The sequence below is a fragment of the Gobio gobio genome (genome assembly GCF_949357685.1).
Source record: "Gobio gobio genome assembly, chromosome: 5".
In the NCBI taxonomy this organism is placed as follows: domain Eukaryota; kingdom Metazoa; phylum Chordata; class Actinopteri; order Cypriniformes; family Gobionidae; genus Gobio; species Gobio gobio.
Window position 1 is genome coordinate 27,873,244 of NC_137101.1, and position 19,989 is coordinate 27,893,232.

The following is a 19,989-nucleotide window of genomic DNA, read 5'->3' on the forward strand; positions in this document are numbered from 1 at the left end:
GTCCACCAATGAATTATGACTTGCCTTTAGTCGTTTTGATATGTTCAAGCGCACCTTTTTGGCCGAGACTCAGCCGACGCATGGTCACCATACAGTCAGCTTTCGTCGCCACTAGTTCTTTTACGTCAGCTTGGTTTAAAGAGATAGTTCATCCAAAAATGATGAAAGCATTAGTTATGTTAAAAAAAAAAATGCTTTATAGTGGGAGTTAATTTTAAAGCCCAAAAAATCCATCCATTTATGGATGTAATCCATACGACTCCGGGGGGTAAATAAAGGCCTTCTGAAGCAAAGCGTTTTTGTAATAAAAATATCCATAATCTTAATTTTATAAGCTAGAATTCAGTACAGTTCAGTACGATTCGGGAGACTAAATCCTGATCCGGCTTGCGTGTCCACTGCCAACAGTACCCTTAAGATAGGTGTGGTGTAGCGATCGATGCCATTCTTGCGCGAAGAAGAAAGCGACACGGTAAACAACAATGGACGACATACAGCAGATCTTGTTCTTGCTTCTCGCCATGTGGCTGTTGTCACAAGAAGACGAGAAGCTTTATTTGAGCCAAGGCTGCAGGCTGCAATGAAAAACAGCCCAAAAAAGCACATGCAAGTGACGATTCTCTGTCAACCAATCAACGTTCTGCAGTGAGTCTTTTAGGACCCCCCTTTAGTACCGGACTACTGTGCTAGTTACCCTAACGGAACGGTGCCAAAAAAGTGGTATGGTACGGTTTGGAATTAGAGTACCGTTCACAAATTGTGACAATGGAAACTGCAAACATTGCGTACTGAACCGCACCACTCGGTGGAAACAAGCCATAAGTTACCATTCACTCCCATTATAACACTTGGAAGAGCCAGGGTATTTACATCTCCAATTGTGTTTGGCTGAAAGAAGAAAGTCATATTCACCTATTATGGCTTGAGAGTGAGTAAATTATGGGATCATTTTAAACTCAGGTATTTCACCTACCCTGGTATTTCAAAATATCTTCACCCCTGAGTGAAGAACGAAACAAATTTCGCTATGAGTTTGAGTATATCAGACAGGGACTGTCTGCTTCCACCAGTACCTGCACTGACAGGCAGTTCTGCCAGTCCTTTGTTTTGCCAGCCAGTGTGGCGATGGATGACTGTGATAATGGACTTCCTGTTGACGTGTTCTGCCTCCACTCTAATAGTACCTTGTGTTGACACTGTCAGCAGCCGTCACGCACTGTCTAATTTCTGTAGGGATTACACAAACATCTTTAAACATTGAAGATGTTGTGATGCTTAAAGCGAGAATGATCTCTCAAAGTCATCCATTTAATGCCTCTAACAAGCGTGCAATCACATTTTACAGTGACTTTCAGTGTTTGGACAGCATGATTTATTAAGCATTAGGGCAAAATCTATTTACAGATGTATTGTCAAATACGTGCAACACTTCCAAAATAGCAGCTACACTAATTGACTCAGAAAATAAAGTATATTCGTGTTTGTGTAATTTATATAGAAAATATAGAGTTATATATATTAAATTACATTACATTACATTACATTACATTAATTACATTAAACATATAACATATAACATATAACATAAGCTTTTTATATGGCATCTTTACACAAAACATGAGACCGCATGTGGCAGTGCTGAGAAAATATCAGCTGAACTAGCAAGTGTGAGAAGCATTTTAACCAACTTTTAGATTTTACCTGAGGTAAAAACAGTAACCAGTATCTACGGCTGTGTGGAACTAAAATGTGTGTCTCTGGGACTAAACTAAACTTTAAACTTTATTAATGCAAAATGTCAATAAATCATTCAGTCAATCAATAAATGTGTGTATGGTATGTATGTCTATATATATGACAAGTCAACAATATTAAATTAATAAAACAAAAGCACAAATCTTAAAAGAAAAAGATCAAATAAAAATTGTAATTGTAATAAAAGATATACTGTTTTATGAAGTGAGAACACATTAAACATTTTTTTGTTTTAAACTTAATAAATATTAAATGCATAAAAAACATTTCCCGACATGAAATAACACACTATTCAGGAATCTTTTTTTTTAAGTCTTGATGTTTTTATTTAATGTACAATTAACAATTAATAATACTTATGAGCCGCCAGTTCAATTCAATTTCATTTGTTCACCTTACGCCATTTTAACACTTTTTAATGTACACATTGTTCCATCTTTAAGAAAAAAAATGATTTCATTAAACAAGATTAAAAAAAAAAATGCCTACAATCAGTGAGCAAGCTGATGGGCAGGGAAATCTCATTTGTATTTTTAATATTTAAACAGTATCAATTACAGTAAGTACTTTGTCTGGCTATCACCTGACTAAGCTCAATTTAAGATTGAACATTGGTCAGGGGAGTCTGCTCTGTATTTTCTACTGCACAAGAGGCATGATAAACGATCATAAATTAAACGGCTCTGTATGCAATTGGATAGTCCTTCAACCAATCAGACTACAAGAGGCATGATAAACGAGCATAATTCAAATGACTCTGTATGCAATTGGATAGTCCTTCAACTAGGGATGAAACAGTATGGAAATTTAACATCACGATTATAGTGACCCAAATTATCATGGTTATCAATATTACGATATCACGGTTTTGTTCAAACGAGATGAAAGTGTTCAAAAAGAAGAGATGCACACACTTAAAACATTTCAACAAGTTTTATATTTGAAATTCAACAAACAACAAATACCTAAAGCAGCTCTAACGCATTTTTTAAGCTAGATTCTGTGGGATTTCCTTCCTTAATGGCCATCGTCAATAGCAACGATAGCAAATAATAATTTGTCGTAAATATAATCTCTAATATTATCTCTGTAAATATATTCTCAAGCAATATTCTCATCAGTGTTCAGCAATGATGCATTTAAATCTAGCATATTTTGTGTTAGAGCCCAAACAGTATCCTAGTGAAATAATGCATATCCATATTTCCATATGATTTGACAGTTTATTTTATTAAATATCAAAATGTGTGCATCATACCTGACACCTAGATGAACACTTTACAGTCAGTTTTATGACTGTCATTCTCTTCAAATGCTAGTGAAGTTTGAAACGTGTATAACGTTACCAATGTTGTATGTAACTTTAGAGACGGTCCCTAAATTCGCCAGCGTTATGCCAGTCAATCAGAGGCGCTGTGGTTCTGCTGTGTTTGTTTAAACCATTTTCGCTGCTGAAATAGAACAAAAACAGTTGATCACTGTATGATGAATGAATCTCCTGTGTACATCGCACATTCATCTCTGCTTTGAGTGCAGGTTTCAGCGAGTGAGCGTGCTCTGAACAAAACTCTGGCTAATCTGAACGCCTCTGATTATGAGACATTGCATTCATAAATAAAATAGAAACACGGGTGAGTGGTTCTAATGCGCAACACGATTATAACAGATGGCTTTTGAGAAGACTATAATAAGTTCAACAGCCAGAGTGACTAGTGTGCAGCCGAAATAACGTTACACCCGCAAATGGCGGTTGTTAATGTCAAGCCCTGATTATTATCCCTTAAATATCACCCTAGTCTTGACTGAATTTGTTCGTTCGCTTCACGTTATTATTTCCCAGACGTAGTTTTGGTATTGAGGTCAAAGTCCACTTGCCTTGCGTTCGTAGTTTTGAAGTGTTCCCCATTACAGCGACTTTCTTCTGGCATGTTCTGCAGACAAGGTGACCATCTTCGATTAAGTTTCCCTCAGGACTTTTGTAAAAGCCAAAATATGACCACACCTCAGATTTGGTCCTTTTAGAAGTCTGAACAATCCCCCGAGTGCTGTCACTGCCTTCTGCCATTTATTCTCATTCAAAAAACAGCGGTGCGCTGCGCCGCGCCAGACTGACGCTGACTGGACAAGATTTACCGCGAGTTTTCACAATCGTGATAATCACACGCGGTTTTAATGATAGTACAATTTTATACGATATTACTAACCGTCACTACATTTTATCGTGGTTTATCGTGAAACCGGTAATCGTTTCATCCCTACCTTCAACCAAGGACTCAACGAGCAAAGACCCATCGCTTCTCTATCCTCATCATTAGCCCCGTTTCCACTGAAATTACCTGGAACAATTTGTAACTGTTTTTTCCCGAGACCTGCTACTGTCTGCGTTTCCACTGCGGTCTGAAGTACGGTGAAGATTAGGCAAATTAGTCCAGAGACGTGGGACTGCGCGCGACTGTTCCTCCCAGGCACTGATGGACAGTGATAATTTTTGTGCGACACTGTCTGCAACAATAACAAGTATGGAGGAGATGCAAGCAGCGCTGCTTTTGCTAGTTATGTATTGGTTAAAGACAAAACTATTAACAAAACTGCGGAAAAGAGACGAGCAGTGATACTAAAGCGTGTTCTGAAAGCTCGTAAAGCTCGTATGTTGTTATCAGCTATTACGGATTGACTGTGAGATTGCTGAGACAATGCGCTCCTGAACGAACCTCGCAAAAGACTTTTAAAAATGCCGGTTGAAATAAAATGCTGCGTGGAGTCAACCAATCAGCATGTTCAACGCCCAAGTCCCACCCCCGAAAGTTCCCTAACTTTGAAAAAGTACTACCTCGCGAGCAGGGCCGAATGGAGGGGGAAATATTTACCCAGAACTTCATTTAGACCCTGGTTCCTGCGGTCGAAACACACCGAGTACCACCCCAAAGTTCCTAGTTCCTGGGGAAAGTTCCTGTGGTGGAAACGCTGCTATTGGTTCTTGCAAAAGTGTAACAGAAGCAGTAGAAATTAAATCACAGGTTTCCAGACTGAGTTGCAGGGCGAAATCAAATCGCTGGCAGATCAGGCTGGGTTTACCCAGTCTAGTAAGTACTCCTACCTTCCCTGATATTCATCTGGGTTGAACTGTGTTTGCTTACAAAAATTGAGATGTGCCAGGTTTAGCTCACAAATGATTGGTCCCTGTGCTGTTGCATACACATTGCACACAAGATACACATTGAGAATCGTATGTAATCTCATCGTGACTCCCTGAATCGAAATTAAAATAGAATCTATTCTAAATGAATTGAATTCTGTGGTGCTAAATGATTCCCACTCCAAATGATGATGGCACTCTGAATGAGGTTCATCTGTCCGAGCTCTATAATGGATTTAGTTTGACAGCGAAGTGTTTCATTCCCACTAGCTGAGCATATTGGGGTAACTGCCTCGCCTGACCTCTGGGCAAACTGTGTTATGAATTGCCTCCGTGATTACATTCAATGGGCTGAAGCATGTGATAAAGCAGGCAGCAGTTTGTATATTCTCATTACAGCTGTGTTTTCTCTTCGTCTTTGTGTTTCAGAAGTGGGCGTTGAACAGGCAGCACTACACAGACAACAGTCACTCCCACACAGGCCGGTAATTCCACTGGTGGCCCGCATGGCGGATCAGAACACATCTGGAACTCCTGCGATGACCGAGAGAGAGGCATCAAGGCTCGACAAGTTCAGACAGGTTCTGGCCGGGCCTAATACTGATCTGGGTAAGATGCTGTTTTTGGCTTGGCTATATATGAAGATATTCTTTATGAAACCTGAGAAATTTCTGCCCCTCCATTTCAAGTCCATTCCTCAAACTTAAAAGATCCAAAAAATGTCATAAAGGAATCGTAAAAATAACTAATCGAGTGTCTAATCCAAGTCTTCTGAAGAGACACAATTGCTTTATATGATGAACAGATTTACAATGACACACATACTGTAGTAAATATGGATGTGCAAAATTTTTGGATGAACTAAACATTTACAGTTTGAGTGTCATTTTGACATGATTTCTTGTGATTTAGAATTGTGATTGATTGCATTGATCATCTGAAGCGCACGCACTGCCGGAATGACATAGCCTGGTCCTACCAGACTCTCGTACATTTCATTTGTGCAGAGAGTCTGGCCACTCTCCATTGACAAGCGTTTACTTCCAATTATTAAAGGGACTATATGTAGAATTCAGAAACCCTTGTTATTAGCGACACCGGTGGCCGTTAAGTGAACTGCAGGCATCAACTTATTGCTTTTACTCGCACTTGTGTGCACGTAACGTGATTCAAGGCCCGATAATAATCACAGCGATGTTCTTATTTGTTCTTTGATTGCTTGATTATAATGTATATTTGAAACTGTAGACTATATAGATCTGGCTATGTGAGACTATAGTTTGAATTAATCCCTTTTCTTCACATTGACATTACAGTACAGAATAGCTGTTTTGGCACTATCCTGAGCATATAAGCATTTGTTTCATGTGTTTTTGTAGTTGACCTCATTGAGTCATTACACGTTAACATTGTTTGTGTCGCTGTTGCAACTTTTTTTTATTTCAGTTTATGTTGGAGTCTGGGTTGTGCTATTCACTTGTTGACATTAGTGGACTCCCATCTCAAAGCTCCATAACGTTAGCTAGTGTTGCACACTTGTAGAGAACGGAAGAGAGGCTCTCGGGACATTTATTGCAATAAATTATTACATTTTAAACATTTTATGAATTCGATTGATTAGACATGCTTTTTGATTATTACCATTTAATTAAACCATTGAACTGGAATCCAGAAAAAAAATAAAACGGGAAACAAAACAGAATTTGGTAAAAAAAAAAAAAAAAGAAGTACTGTAATGCATGTAATTTGTTGGCCAAGCATTCATATTTGCTTGGGTTAGGTGTTGATGCGAATGCAAATGCAAATTTTATCTCTATTTTATAACCCTCATGTTGTTCCAAACTCATACACCTTAGGTGTTATTGTTTTACTGTTTGCCACACAAAGCTATCATATGGCTTGGAATATAGTGCATATATATTCTGATAGTGCATGTTATATGGACCACTTTAATCTTTGTTACCCCCCTCCCCCTTGTTCTTTGTGGACCTGGATAGATATGATTGCTATGGACCGTATTGAATTATAAATAACATACATGTTCTTCAGAAACCGCATACAGGTTTGGAATGACATGAGGATCAGTAAATAATTACAGATTTTTTAATTATTCATTGACAGATAATGCATGTGCAAGTGAATTGTGCACAATAATATAGTATATCATTAAAGCAAATAGTGTAAATATAGCTTTCACTTGAAAAGTCTGTAATCTCAACCGTCTCTGCATAGCTCTCATATCATTGCTCAGCAACATCTCTGGGGTTTAAGCATTGCAGATCCATGAAATCAGGACGGTGTCGATGTTGACAGGCCTCTGGATGTTGGAGTGTCATTTCTGGTTTCATTTGACTGGCTCACAGGGCATCCCTGAATCAGTTTGGCTGCTGTTGCCGTTATTAGACATCTGAAATTATGAGTCAGACATGTGGCAGCCGAATGAAATATGAATGAAATCTATAATTAAGCTGGGGTCTCCAACATGATAATGAATTCCCATCCATCCATCAATCCATCCATCCACAGCATTGATGATTGCCCTCTATTGGCAGTGACTCATAATAACTAAAAGACCCAGAGAAATAGCACAGAGCCCCATTTTTGACGTATTTCTTATTATAACATGAAGTTTAGGGGAAACTTTTTTTTAAAATAGGCTTATTTTACTATTTATTGAAACCGTGGAAATTCACTATACCATTACCTTCAACCATGACATTTGCATATCAACAGTATGTAATCAAGTATTCAGCAACTTGAATACTCCTGAATTAAATGAAAGTGTGAACTATGGCAGTGGTTTTCACATGCAAAACAGAGGGGATTAAGGATGCTTTCACACTGGCAGTTTAATTCGAAACGGGGCATGCCTGAAAAATTGCTAATGTGAAAGCTGTCATGCGGACCCGGGTGCGCATCATGGGTACGAACCTTACACTTCCTGAAGGAGGTGGGAAAAATTGTGCTCGTATCGAACTCTAATTGGCAGTGTAGCCTCTATGACGGAAAAAAAAAAAAACCCGGTATGCTTCATTGCTTCAGCATTTTGTCCTTTTTAGGGTGTTTTTGGTTTGTTTATATGTCCGTGTCCGTGTTGCGTTCATATTTCTTTTGAACTGCTCCATAGTTAATTTGGAAGCAGACCAAGACCCATCTTTTCAGGGTGTTTTCTCACTTTTTCCACCCATTATTAAAGGGACTATATGTAGAATTCAGAAATCCTTGTTATTAGCGATACCGGTGGCTGTTAAGTGAACTGCAGGCATCAACTTATTGCTCCTGCTCGCTCTCGTGCGCACTTAATGTTCAAGAAACTGAATATATAAGAGATTCAAGGCCCCGATACTAGTCACAGCGATGTTCTTTGCGTCGAAGTAAAAAGAAGTTGGAAATACCTTTGCAGCGATATAATGTTAACGAACATAACAACGTCGTCCATGCTGCTGAAAGTGACATTTAAATTAATATGTAAATATGTGATGCATGCTCTCCTCTCAATAACAAAATAAACACTCAACAAAAATGCCAGCGGTGAGAAAACGGTAGTTAAGAAAGCATCTGATCAGATCATAGTGATGTGGATATATTTGCACCAGCTCTGCAATTCACTTGCATCATGTTGCCAGATGCAATAACTAAAATTGCACTTTAATAATAGCTTTCATTTGGAAGCAGACCAAGACCCATCTTTTCAGGGTGTGTTCACACTTGTAGTTCGGTTCACATGGTTCGTTTTGTCAGGACCAAAAAAAACATTTAGTCCTGGTGTGCTTAAGTGTTCCCATTGGCATTTTAACACTGAACCTAAAGATACGAAACCTTCCAAAGATTCACAACCTGATTGGTCGCCTTTTATTACGTATATTTTGCGACCGAACTTGACTGAACTGAACATCCAAAACAATGCGGTGTGCTGGGAAAAGTGCGCTCATTGTATGTGTGCGTAAAATGTGTAAAGGAGTCAAAACAGCGGCAGGAATCCCTCCGTCACACACACAAACAATCTGCTGCGGGGAGACTCAGTTCTGCCTGTACCGAACTGTGATGGGCAACATTGCGACTATGACAAGAAAAAACAGGTATGCTTGAGCATTCTGTTCTTTTTAGGGTCGCATCTTGTGACATCATGTCCTGTTTTTTGGTTCGTTTACATGTCTTTGGTCCGAGTTGCGTTAATTTTTTATTCTAACTACACATTCGTTTGGAAGCGGAGCGAGACTTTTCAGTGTTCTCTGCCCACTTATTTGGTGCGCACCAGGGTTTGGATGGCAGCATTCACACTTATTCAAATGAAACGCTCTAACAGAGCAATCGCACCAGAGTTTGTTTTAATCAAACCAAACGTGCCAAGTGTGAACACATCCTCAGTTGTCTCAGTCCGCTTGTTTGGTGCGCAGCAGGGTTCAGATGCCAGCATTCTCATTTATTCAAATGAACTGCACTAACAGAGCAGTCGCACCAGAGTTCGTTTTAATCTAACCAAACCTGGCAAGTGTGAACATAACCAGAAACACTGCATCATGATGAGCTAACTACATGTGTCTAAATGTTGCACTTCACTCTGAAACCACAAATATTTACTTAATTAAAATCGCAAAAAAAAAAACCTGAACATACTTTCATTGCTTTAAAGTAAATTATTTTGTTTCATTGTTTAATTCAAAGGCTCAGATAGAAGGAAATTAGTCATTTCCCTTTAACTGTCACCCCCCTTTTTGAGAATACACATGAAAATGCACTATCCAAACTTAAAGGGCTGTAATTCAAGAATGCTTTGGAATATAGACCAAAGTTTGGTCTCGTTTTAAAGACGACATTCTGCAAATTATTGCTGAAGTGAAAGCAATTCAAAATATGAAAGTATGAAATAGTTATGGAAGTTTAAATTTACTGTAAATGAAAAATACTGTACTAAATATTTTTTATTTCATATAAAATATATATTTTACAAAAAAGAATTTACTCTAAAATTACTATAAAATCAAAGCCATATGTCTAACCAATTTGTGTTCCAAATTTGAAGTTGATATCACAAAAATTGAAGTCCCCATGAGATTTTGTTTAGGGTGCTGTACCAAAAATAGCCACCGGGTGTCATTCAAATTCCATTTATTGTTGTTTTGATGCATTTTCCTGTAAATTTCTGTCCAAATATTACTTCCATCACAAAACAGTCACCAAATATGGACCCTTGAGACTCAGACCTTTCCGACAATATGCGTTTTGTCAAGATTGGAAAAGATTTTGAATATAAAGTAGTTAAAATAATTGTTGTAATATGAAACATGACAGCGCCACCCAAGGGGAGGAGCCCACTAGAATAATTTAGAGTAACGTTTCCATGGCAACACAATGTCCGATTTCAAAACGGTTTTCACAGGATGAATTTTGAGTTTGTAAGCTTTCAAATGATACCTAATTTGTGATAATTACTTAAATTTATGATATGAAAAAAGGCGATCAAAAAAAGAGCACCAGGCGTCCCACCTGTGGGACGGTGACAGTTAAGAGGTTAAAATAAGCAACAATCTTGGTGCAACAAACTTTGCCACGTAGGTGTAAGTACGTACTACGCACAATGTACACAAGCGAGTAAAGGTTATGTAAGGTTTTGGAAATAAGCCTTCAGTAGGCACCGTTCTTATTTCTGTCTACAGAATAAATGTCAAGCATTGAAATGTGAGCCTTTAGAGCTATTTGTTTATGATCTTAAGGAAAGTTTTTTAGTCTAACATGTCCAAACTTTTAATGTCGTGTATTGAGGTATTGTACCAAAGCATCTTTGAAAGTAGATAGAACAGTACATAGACATTTAATTTGTCATATCTAATGAACAGTAATGAGCAAAAAGTCGTCTCCTTCCTTTACAAGCTCTTTTTTCTGAAGCGTTTGGTGCCATCTCTGTGTCCAAATTAATGAGTACCTGACGGATGGGTTTTTACGAGGGATGCCATCAGATGGTCAGCTTTTACCTCTCTGAGAGACTGCTACAATCACAGGAAGCAATTACTCCCTGATGCTGTCTACTGTTGCCATGGCGACGTATCACCTCCATTGAACCCTTCTCTCTACCGTTTGACTACCTTTTCTCTCGGTGTGTCTCAGATGGGGGAGCTGTGGTGCTCTTAACATAGCCGATTCTTCTGTTAGTGCTCAACCACAATCCTATAAATGCATGATTCAAATTAACTTAGTTTAGTGGCATCTGCGGCACAGAAATTCTTTTAAGGAATTCAAGAATATTATATTGAGAATCTGGCATTGAGGTATTGCAAGCATTCCGGGAGACATTTCATGTGCTATGAATAAATCCAAAAACATGAAAAAGTAGAGAGAATATGCACATTTACATTTTAATAGCGGTTTATGTAGAGTAATAAAGAAATAGAATTCATCTCTCCATTCCTTTTCCATTTGACACTGTTCACACAGTGTCTATCAAGCTTAACATTGACAAAAACGCAGAAACGTAATGTTTTAACTTGCCGCATCACGATCGATTATATGCTGTTTGATGTCTGTTCCTCATACAGTCACATGGGTTTATAATATTGGAGTATATTGCAAGAGCTTTAACACTTTTGAAATGCTTATTTGTCATTTTATTTTATTTTAACGTTTGAGTAATAGATTATAGAGTAATATGTAATAGTGTTTGGTGTATTTTTGTTATGCTGTTATAATATAATCAGCACAAATTCTGCTACATCTGTGATGTATGCTAAGGCTGAAGTAAATTGAGAATGGACTTGAAAATCAACGTTTTGGCAGATTTGTGTTTCACTGTTTTCACATCATTAAGCAGTAGGCTAATGCTAATATTTCTTATTTCTGGCAATATGAGGTACGATGTCTGAAATAATCTAACAAGACTCATTATTTTCCACATTCTCATTTGGTTTTAAAGGGGTCCTATTATGCTGTTTTACATTTTCAACTTTCTCTATGTGTAATGTTGCAGTTTGAGCATGGACAAGTTCTGCAAAGTTACAAAGTCCAGTCCAAAGGGGCTTTCGCACCAGAGGAACCTATTCATAGTTCCTTTTTCTAATGGCAGAAGTACCCGCTTTTTGGTGTCTTTGCACCACCGCAGGAACTGGCAATGGTTTTAGTTCCTACGTGAGAATAGGGTCTAACCCAGCACACTAGAAACGACCAGTGACCCAAGTGCGAAACACTGGCACCTGCCATTTTTAAATTTATAGCTGACATTTTATCCACGAACATGGAAAACAGCGATTGATTGGCCAAAGTGTGCTCAGGCTTGGGCTAAGCCTTTCTCAGCGCTGTCAAAATAAAAATCCCACACAACAACTAGAGCGGCAGGGCGTAAGTGACAGCTTACGTCACTTCAAAATCCAACTGCAGGTGCGAATGCAACCAGGAAAATGCTCCAGAGGGAACATTTAGCTCTCGAGGGACTGCCTTGGTGACTAGAACCTATAACTACCCAGTACCAAAGCCCCTCAAATGGAATTATTTTCTATACAACTAAACTCTGTTTCTGAATTACCTGAAATGCCTCGAATGGGAACGTGAACGTCACGATATTCCTCATTTAAATAATTCCCGTAATAATGTAATAAACATAGCGGCAGACCAGTCAGGGTGCCAATGCTGGCCCCTGTCCACTGCCAAAGCCAACAATGGGCATGTGAGCATCAGAACTGGACCATGGAGTAATGGAAGAAAGTGGCCTGATCTGATGAATCACGTTTTCTTTTAAATCACGTGGATGGCCGGGTGTGTGTGCGTCGCTTACCTGGGGAACACATGGCACCAGGATGCACTATGGGAAACGGTATTCCCTGATGGCTGTGGCCTCTTTCAGCAGGATAATGCACCCTGCCACAAAGCAAAAATGGTTCAGGAATGGTTTGAGGAGCACAACGAGTTTGAGGGGTTGATTCCCCAGATCTCAGTCCAATCGAGCATATGTCATAATGTTAAGCCTGATCGGTGTATATATTACATAAAAGCCATTGGCATATGCTGATACCAAAGTATTTTTGACTAATTATTCTTTAATATTATTCTTTTTTTTTAAAGAAAAATGTGTGTTTTAATAAGACATTTATATTGGAAGTCTGCATATTAAATATGTGTAGCCATAAGATGTACATGTGTTGGCATTACACTAGCGTGATATAAGCAGTCCTGTTTAAACTTATATCAAATTGCAGGATATCTAGGGATGTCCCAAAGTTTGGTTATATGGTTCCAAGTACTGCAAATCACAAACAAAATGAATATAAAATTGATTTAAAATAGATTGTATATTATTTAGTGATCTCCTGAGCTTGGTGATTGACATTTTCTTGGAGGACATTGATTTCATTTTAAAGTGTTTTGTCTCTGTTTTGCATTTTATTTGTGTATAGTGCCATTTTCCTTGTCCATGTCAACAATGGCAATGTCAACATTTCGCAGCCTGTGTTCACTTTCATGGATTTTTTTATTTGTAATTATGGCTCAGTGGCAGTATCTTTTCATCATAGAGACTTTTGAGAAATCGAGAATATTGCTCAAATATATTGCTCACATCAAGGTCTCTGTTTAAGCAGTGTACAGCTGAACAAGGTCGCCTGGATCTGATCTAGAGTCATGAAGTACTTCAGCCAGTTGTTCAGATAACCTTGGTGAGCACTCAAATCTTCGCAGGCAGCACTCGAGACACAATTAACTGTGCTAAACCAAATCCCAGAAGTGAACGAAGCACCAGTTTGTAGCTTCTGAGACTTACTTATTCATCTCAGTGCATTTAAATTTACTATTTGGTCTCCCATATTGAATTTCAATCACTTTTTCAGGTAACTTGGGTTTCCTGTAATTATTATCAGATTTTACCTGACAGTTATTAAAGTGTAGCTTCACACTCTTTGTATTATAACAATGTCGGTAGTAAATTAACAATATTTACTCGTTCTCCGTGCTACCTGGACTGATAAATGCACATATACGTATTTGTCAGCTAAAGTCCGCAGATGACGCAAAATGGCCGATTTTTGACAACTTCAGGGCTTTCGTGAAAGCTGCAGATTATACTTCCACATTTTTGTATCTCCGCTCATAGACAGTCTGATCGACAGAGGGTTATTAACAGAACCGTTATTGTAAGGGTAGGTTTATGACAATTGTATTGTACTACTCTTTAAACAGCATTATGGTAAAAATGTAACGCTATGGCAACAGCTTTCTTACCTGTACGCAACAGCGTTTTGCTTCAGGGGTTTGAACTGACTTTTTTTCCCCCTCCGTTTGGCATAAAACACTGTACTCGTGGTCATCCAGTTTAGAACGGTGACTGCAAATTTTTGATTTTCCGTCCTACCATTTTCTCTGTATTTAGTTACCCCCCCCCCCCAACCAAAAAAATTGTCCTCCCTTATTTATGGAGAATTATTTACTATAGAGACATTTTTTTGGCAGTAAATTTATTGAGTTCGTCAAGGATTTCATGATTGAACAACTTATTTGGATTATTCAGATGATGACAAATATATCAAGTTTTTTCTTTGTTATTGTAATTAAATGCAATTGCTTTTTAGTTATATTGCATTATTGAGATTTGTATGGTTTTATTAGAACACCCGTGCAACCCATTTTTAGGTCTAGATACAGGTTGAGAACCACTTTGTTAGAATATCTTACACCCAACTTTAGTTATTTCAGAGATATCTGAACTTGTTCATCAGACGCCTGAAATCTGCACCGAAGGCAAAGTTTGCACTTTTTACAAACTTTATTTCTGTCCAGAAATGTGTCACCTGGCCTTGGGTGTACCTGGCTCATGACGCAATTCATATGAAAGAGAAAGAAAATTCATAATGCAATCAATGAAATACAACAGTGCAGTTATTCTAAGACCCCAGAGGAAGTGTCTACTGTACACTCTCCCCAGACACCTGAACTACATATCATCCTCAGCAGCTTGCGTTAATACAGAGAAGTATCTCTTTACAAGAGCTGCATTATTTTATGGCTCTGTCACGTGCTGCAGTGTCCTTTATATGACTTACCACTGCCATTCATGAATCTACCTTACAAGTTTAGTACCAAACTAAACTTTTACAGCTCAGAATAAAGACATTTCATGGTTACGAGCATACCATTCTTTCAGAACTATAGGTGATGTAGGAAAATGGGATCAACATAGGATCTCAAGGCAATTTTTTTCACATTGCGTGGCCACAACATAAGGATGATGTTACCTCGACAAAACGGCATATCGCGTTCCCACAACTTTATATATCGTGGCCACAACATAACTAAGTGAACCGAACATGTCCCCTCCCAGTCATCGTAATTAATCATTTGAATGCAATGTAAGTTGCTTTGGATAAAAGTATCTGCCAAATGAAAAGATTAGAATTATAAAACTATTAAAGGTCCTGTTCTTCGTGATCCCATTTTTCAAACTTTAGTTAGTGTGTAATGTTGCTGTTAGAGCATAAATAATACCTGTAAAATTATAAAGCTCAAAGTTCAATGCCAAGCGAGATATTTTATTTAACAGAAGTTCCCTTTCAAAGCCTACAGCGAACGGCTGGTTTGGACTACATCCCTGTACATCCTGCTTTAATGACGTTTGTTGACTAACCTCCGCCCACAAGAATATGCGAAAAAGGGGGTGTGGTCTTGTTGCTCTCCCACGTGGAGAAGAGGAAGTTTTGCGTTCGTAGAGCGTGTTTGTCGCCATGTCGTCGAGACCGGTCGAGACACTGTTATTTTCATCCCGGAGTCAAATCACCTTTGTTTGGCCTTCAGGGACGCTGTACTTTGAGCACATGCATCTCCCCGTTATGGTAAGAGGCGTTACCTTTCCGGGCAACCTGTGCTAAGCTGCTGTCGAATCACAACACGGGAACCGCTGGCACAATCAGAACTCGTTACGTATTTCTGAAGGAGGGACTTCATAGAACAGGGAAATCATCAAGCCGTTTTTAGGACAGTGAAAAGAGCGATATACAGATAAGTAAATTGTGTGAAAAATACTGTGTTTTTTTTACACGCGAAACATGAACGCATGTTATATTGCACACTGTAAACACAATCAAAGCTTAAAAAAGTGCTCTTGTATGCTTGTATTGTGACACACAATAAATGACCAAAGACATTTTCAATATTTTTCCTACTTAAATCTTGACTCTTCTACAGTTACATCGTGTGCTAAGACCAAGTGAAAATGAAAAGTTGCGATTTTCTACACCTGTATGGCTAGGAACTACTTTCTCATTCCTGTGTAATAGTCGCGGATCTTCATGGCCGTACCATTTCCATTACTGCGGGAGTGTGGGCAGGGTTATGATATCGCGGCTCTACTTCCTGCTCTCTACTGCGCAGACTCGGGTCTAGTGGTCGACCGATTATCGGCGCAGCAGATTATCGCCGCCGATATTAAGCATTTTATGGTTATCGTATCGTCATTTTCAAAACCGATTTGCCGATAAAATTTAATTTTGAAATGCGGCGATCTGGCTCTGATCCAGCCACTGTGACCTAGACTAATGCCCGCCCATCACCCATCTGGTTTGTTGGGAGTCACGAGTCCGGCCAATCAACGTGGAAGGCTAAAGGCACTGAAACTGTTTCACTCTCACACCGAAAGCACTTGCTAACAGGAGCTGCGCTGCGCAGTGATCACGCAAAGGTAAGGCAGCAGTGATCACTATCAACTTGTAGTGATTTAAGTTGCATTAAATCACTACACTGAAGTTGCAAAACACCTCAATATAATCTATTTAATGACAAGCAACCCCGTTTCCAGTTATACTGTGAATTCCCGGTCAATGTCCGTCATTGCAGTGATAGCTTTAATGGTGTTTAGCTACTTGGAACAACAGCATGACAGTTGAAAATAGCCTCACATCGGTGCTAGTGTAACTAAAACCCATTTTAGCTGCTCGCCATTCGGTCATCTTAACGTTATATTGTGAATAGATTATCAACACGAATGAATTCACTCATGTCTGCTGCCGCTGCGGGTTATTTGTGTTCACATAGCTTCACTGAACAGCGTCCATTAGGGCTTGTACTCAAAAATTGTGCATATTTGGAGAAATTTTGCTTTGTTCTCACGATTGCAAAATATTTCATAATACAGAATACCATTTCTATTATTTCTCACTTAATTATGCGATCTGATGAGCTAAGAGCGTTTAGATCGAGCTCTGTCTCCTGATTTGCGTTAGTGATCTCTGCGCTCTCTCATTTGATGAATAGCTGTCAATCATCTCACATGGCACGTTTCTGGCTGTCCTGTACACTTCCTGGTTTTTAGCTCCGTGATAAAGAGTCAAACAAAAGTTTCTACACATAAAAAATAAAGCGAATCAATAAACACACAATTAGACTACGGGTTGCGTGTGATTTTCATGCGATTTGGGGTATAAATAAAGCAAATAAAATGCTAAATATAACATATTACGACATCATTATTAAATGACACACACACACACACACACACACACACACACACACACACACACACACACATGCTTTTTTTAATTTAATCTATTGATGTGCAATAGTCACTGCTGGATGATCCATGCACTTTTTATGTTGTTGTTATTATTCTTAATATTAATGTTGTTAATATTAACAGTTCTTCCAATTAAAGATATGGTAAAATAATTTAAAGGAATTCTTTGTCAGAGGCCTTTTTATTCTTAATTTTGACATCAATTTTCATTTTTACACTAGACACACATATATCGGTTCAAAATATCGATTATCGGTCTACTTGGTCTGAAATAATTGGTATTGGCATCGGTCCTGAAAAACGCATATCGGTCGACCCCTACTCGGGTCCCGCGTTTACTACTGCGCAGACTCTGGTCCCAAATCATCGCAAGATGTCAGTGCCTTATTGTGACATTGGCGGCTTCGCCTTTCATCAGTGGACGAGACTGAAGGTGTGTCGTCCATCTTTTTTTTTTACTGTCTATGCTTACTCCACGCACCGCGTCAGACTTTTAAAAATGGTAGTTGAAATAAAATGCTGCATGGAGTCAACCAATCAGCATGTTCAGAGCCCAAGTCCCACCCCCGAAAGTTCCTGAACTTTGAAAAAGTACTACCTCACGTGCAAGGACTTTCTGAGGGGGACATTTTTTACCCGGAACTTCATTTAGACCCACGTCCCTGCAGTTGAAACACAGATTACCACCCCAAAGTCCCTAGTTCTTGGGGAAAGTTCCTAAGATGGAAACAGCTTTTTTTGCTCCCGATAATAAGCACTACAGTGCGTTTGACTGAGAGCCCTCCCTCATGTTCCCTGGCGAATGGAGTGTGTCTGTCTCCCTTGCTATTTCCTTTGGTGTCTTTTAAATAAACTCTCAGATGAACCATTGAAGTTCTGTAGTAGCTGTAGTGCTTCTTTGTAGTATTATAGAGCACATACCGCCTGTGTTAGTCTATTCAGAGTTCTTGTGTTTGATTCAGTCTGCAGCAGTGTTTGAAGCACATAATAGAACACTAGACAAAGATGTATAGGCTTGGGAAGGCATTATAATCTATAATGTATTCTGGAGACTTGATATTCTTCATAATGGGCTGTGGTAGTGTAATATTCATTCACTCGTACTGCAGTATGAACATTTTAAAAGAATTCATGTCATCATTTTGCTCAGTCACGTTGCTTCAAACCTGTGAGATTTGAAATACACATAATAGTCACGTGGAATACTTTTATGATACTTTCATGATGCATTAACTTTCATTCTATGAACAAGAGCAGCTTCAATTTTTTGCGAAACAAGGTTTCCATGAAATATAGTATTTTTGTGAACATTCATTTATTTAATGACTTATGTATAGATGCATTTATTTATGCATTTATTTTACTTATTTATTTGTGTTTTTTGATTGTTGATTTGTGGAGTGATTGCCAACTATGGGTTAAAGAGATAATAGATTTGTGGAAATGGCATGTATTCTTGGAAATGAGATGCGGCACTCTATTGAAACGCTCAGTGTAATTTAGTTTTTTGTGTGAAATATGTCTGTTTATTTGCTCTCACCCACCTCATTTTCAGTATGAATATCTCATAATGTATGAGATGGAGGGGTTTAATACTCAATGATGTTGAATATGATTACAATATGAACTTTGCGTGTTGTGTTAGCAAAACTTAAACTGCAATAACAAGAAGAAACTCATCTGTGAAGAAATCCAAATGACTCAGAATAATCATTTAGTGTTTTGAGAATAGATCTCTATTGCTTCCTTGGCTTTTTTTTTCGTTTTTTTTGGTAGAGTTAACAAAGAAAGATGGGTTGTGGAAACCGTATTGACACTGAAATAAACAGCCCTCACACAAATTGGATAAAGAAAATGAAGCGACTGCCTTAGAGTGGTTTGGCATGAACAGAACTGTCCGCAGATACACACACACACACACACACACACACACACACACACACACACACACACACACACACACACACACACACACACACACACACACACACACACACACACACACACGTGGTCAAAATGGGGGTGTATACAGTTCTCACGACAGTGAGAAATATGAAATATCACATGTCAAGGTAATATTTCACCCAAAAATAGTTTATTTGTATTTGTTTATTTACTGTTATTTAGTGTTTCATTCTATTCAGACAGCAACTATAACAGGAAGAACAACAACAATAATAATAATGTTAATTTTAGACACCACGACACACAGACACTGTATATAACACATAACATATAACACATTAACTTAACATAACATGAATGCATTTATTCTTATTTTTTATTTGTTTGCATCCACATTGTGGTAATGAGGGAGTTTTTAGGATTACATAAATTAGAATTTTGGAGAAAATGTGCTTACTTGACTAATGCAAATGATCTTAATTTTATTTAAGCTGCAGATTTGATCATGGGGTTCATGATCATCCCCTTTTGATTATGGGGTTAAATATGCCCCGGACATGTTTTATACGAGTTTCGTGGGACTAATTTAGCTGGCAGCCATACATGCTTTTCAGGAGCAACTGTCCGGAAGATCACAAACTCCTTTGAGGTCACCGTCTCCAGAGGGACAAAGACAGCAACAATGAGCTGATGAAATAGTGAATGTCTAATT

General features: G+C 38.4%; 1 protein-coding gene across 3 annotated transcripts in view; it reads left to right on the forward strand.

Annotated features, from left to right (window-relative positions):
* Window positions 1-19,989, forward strand: part of tbc1d22a (TBC1 domain family, member 22a) — a 190,682-nt gene that overhangs the window by 7,024 nt on the left and 163,669 nt on the right. For all 3 annotated transcript variants that reach the window (XM_079817527.1, XM_079817529.1, XM_079817528.1), the window contains exon 4: window positions 5,321-5,500. In XM_079817527.1, coding sequence (XP_079673653.1) covers window positions 5,321-5,500 — 180 coding nt within the window. The remainder of the gene's footprint in view (window positions 1-5,320; window positions 5,501-19,989) is intronic.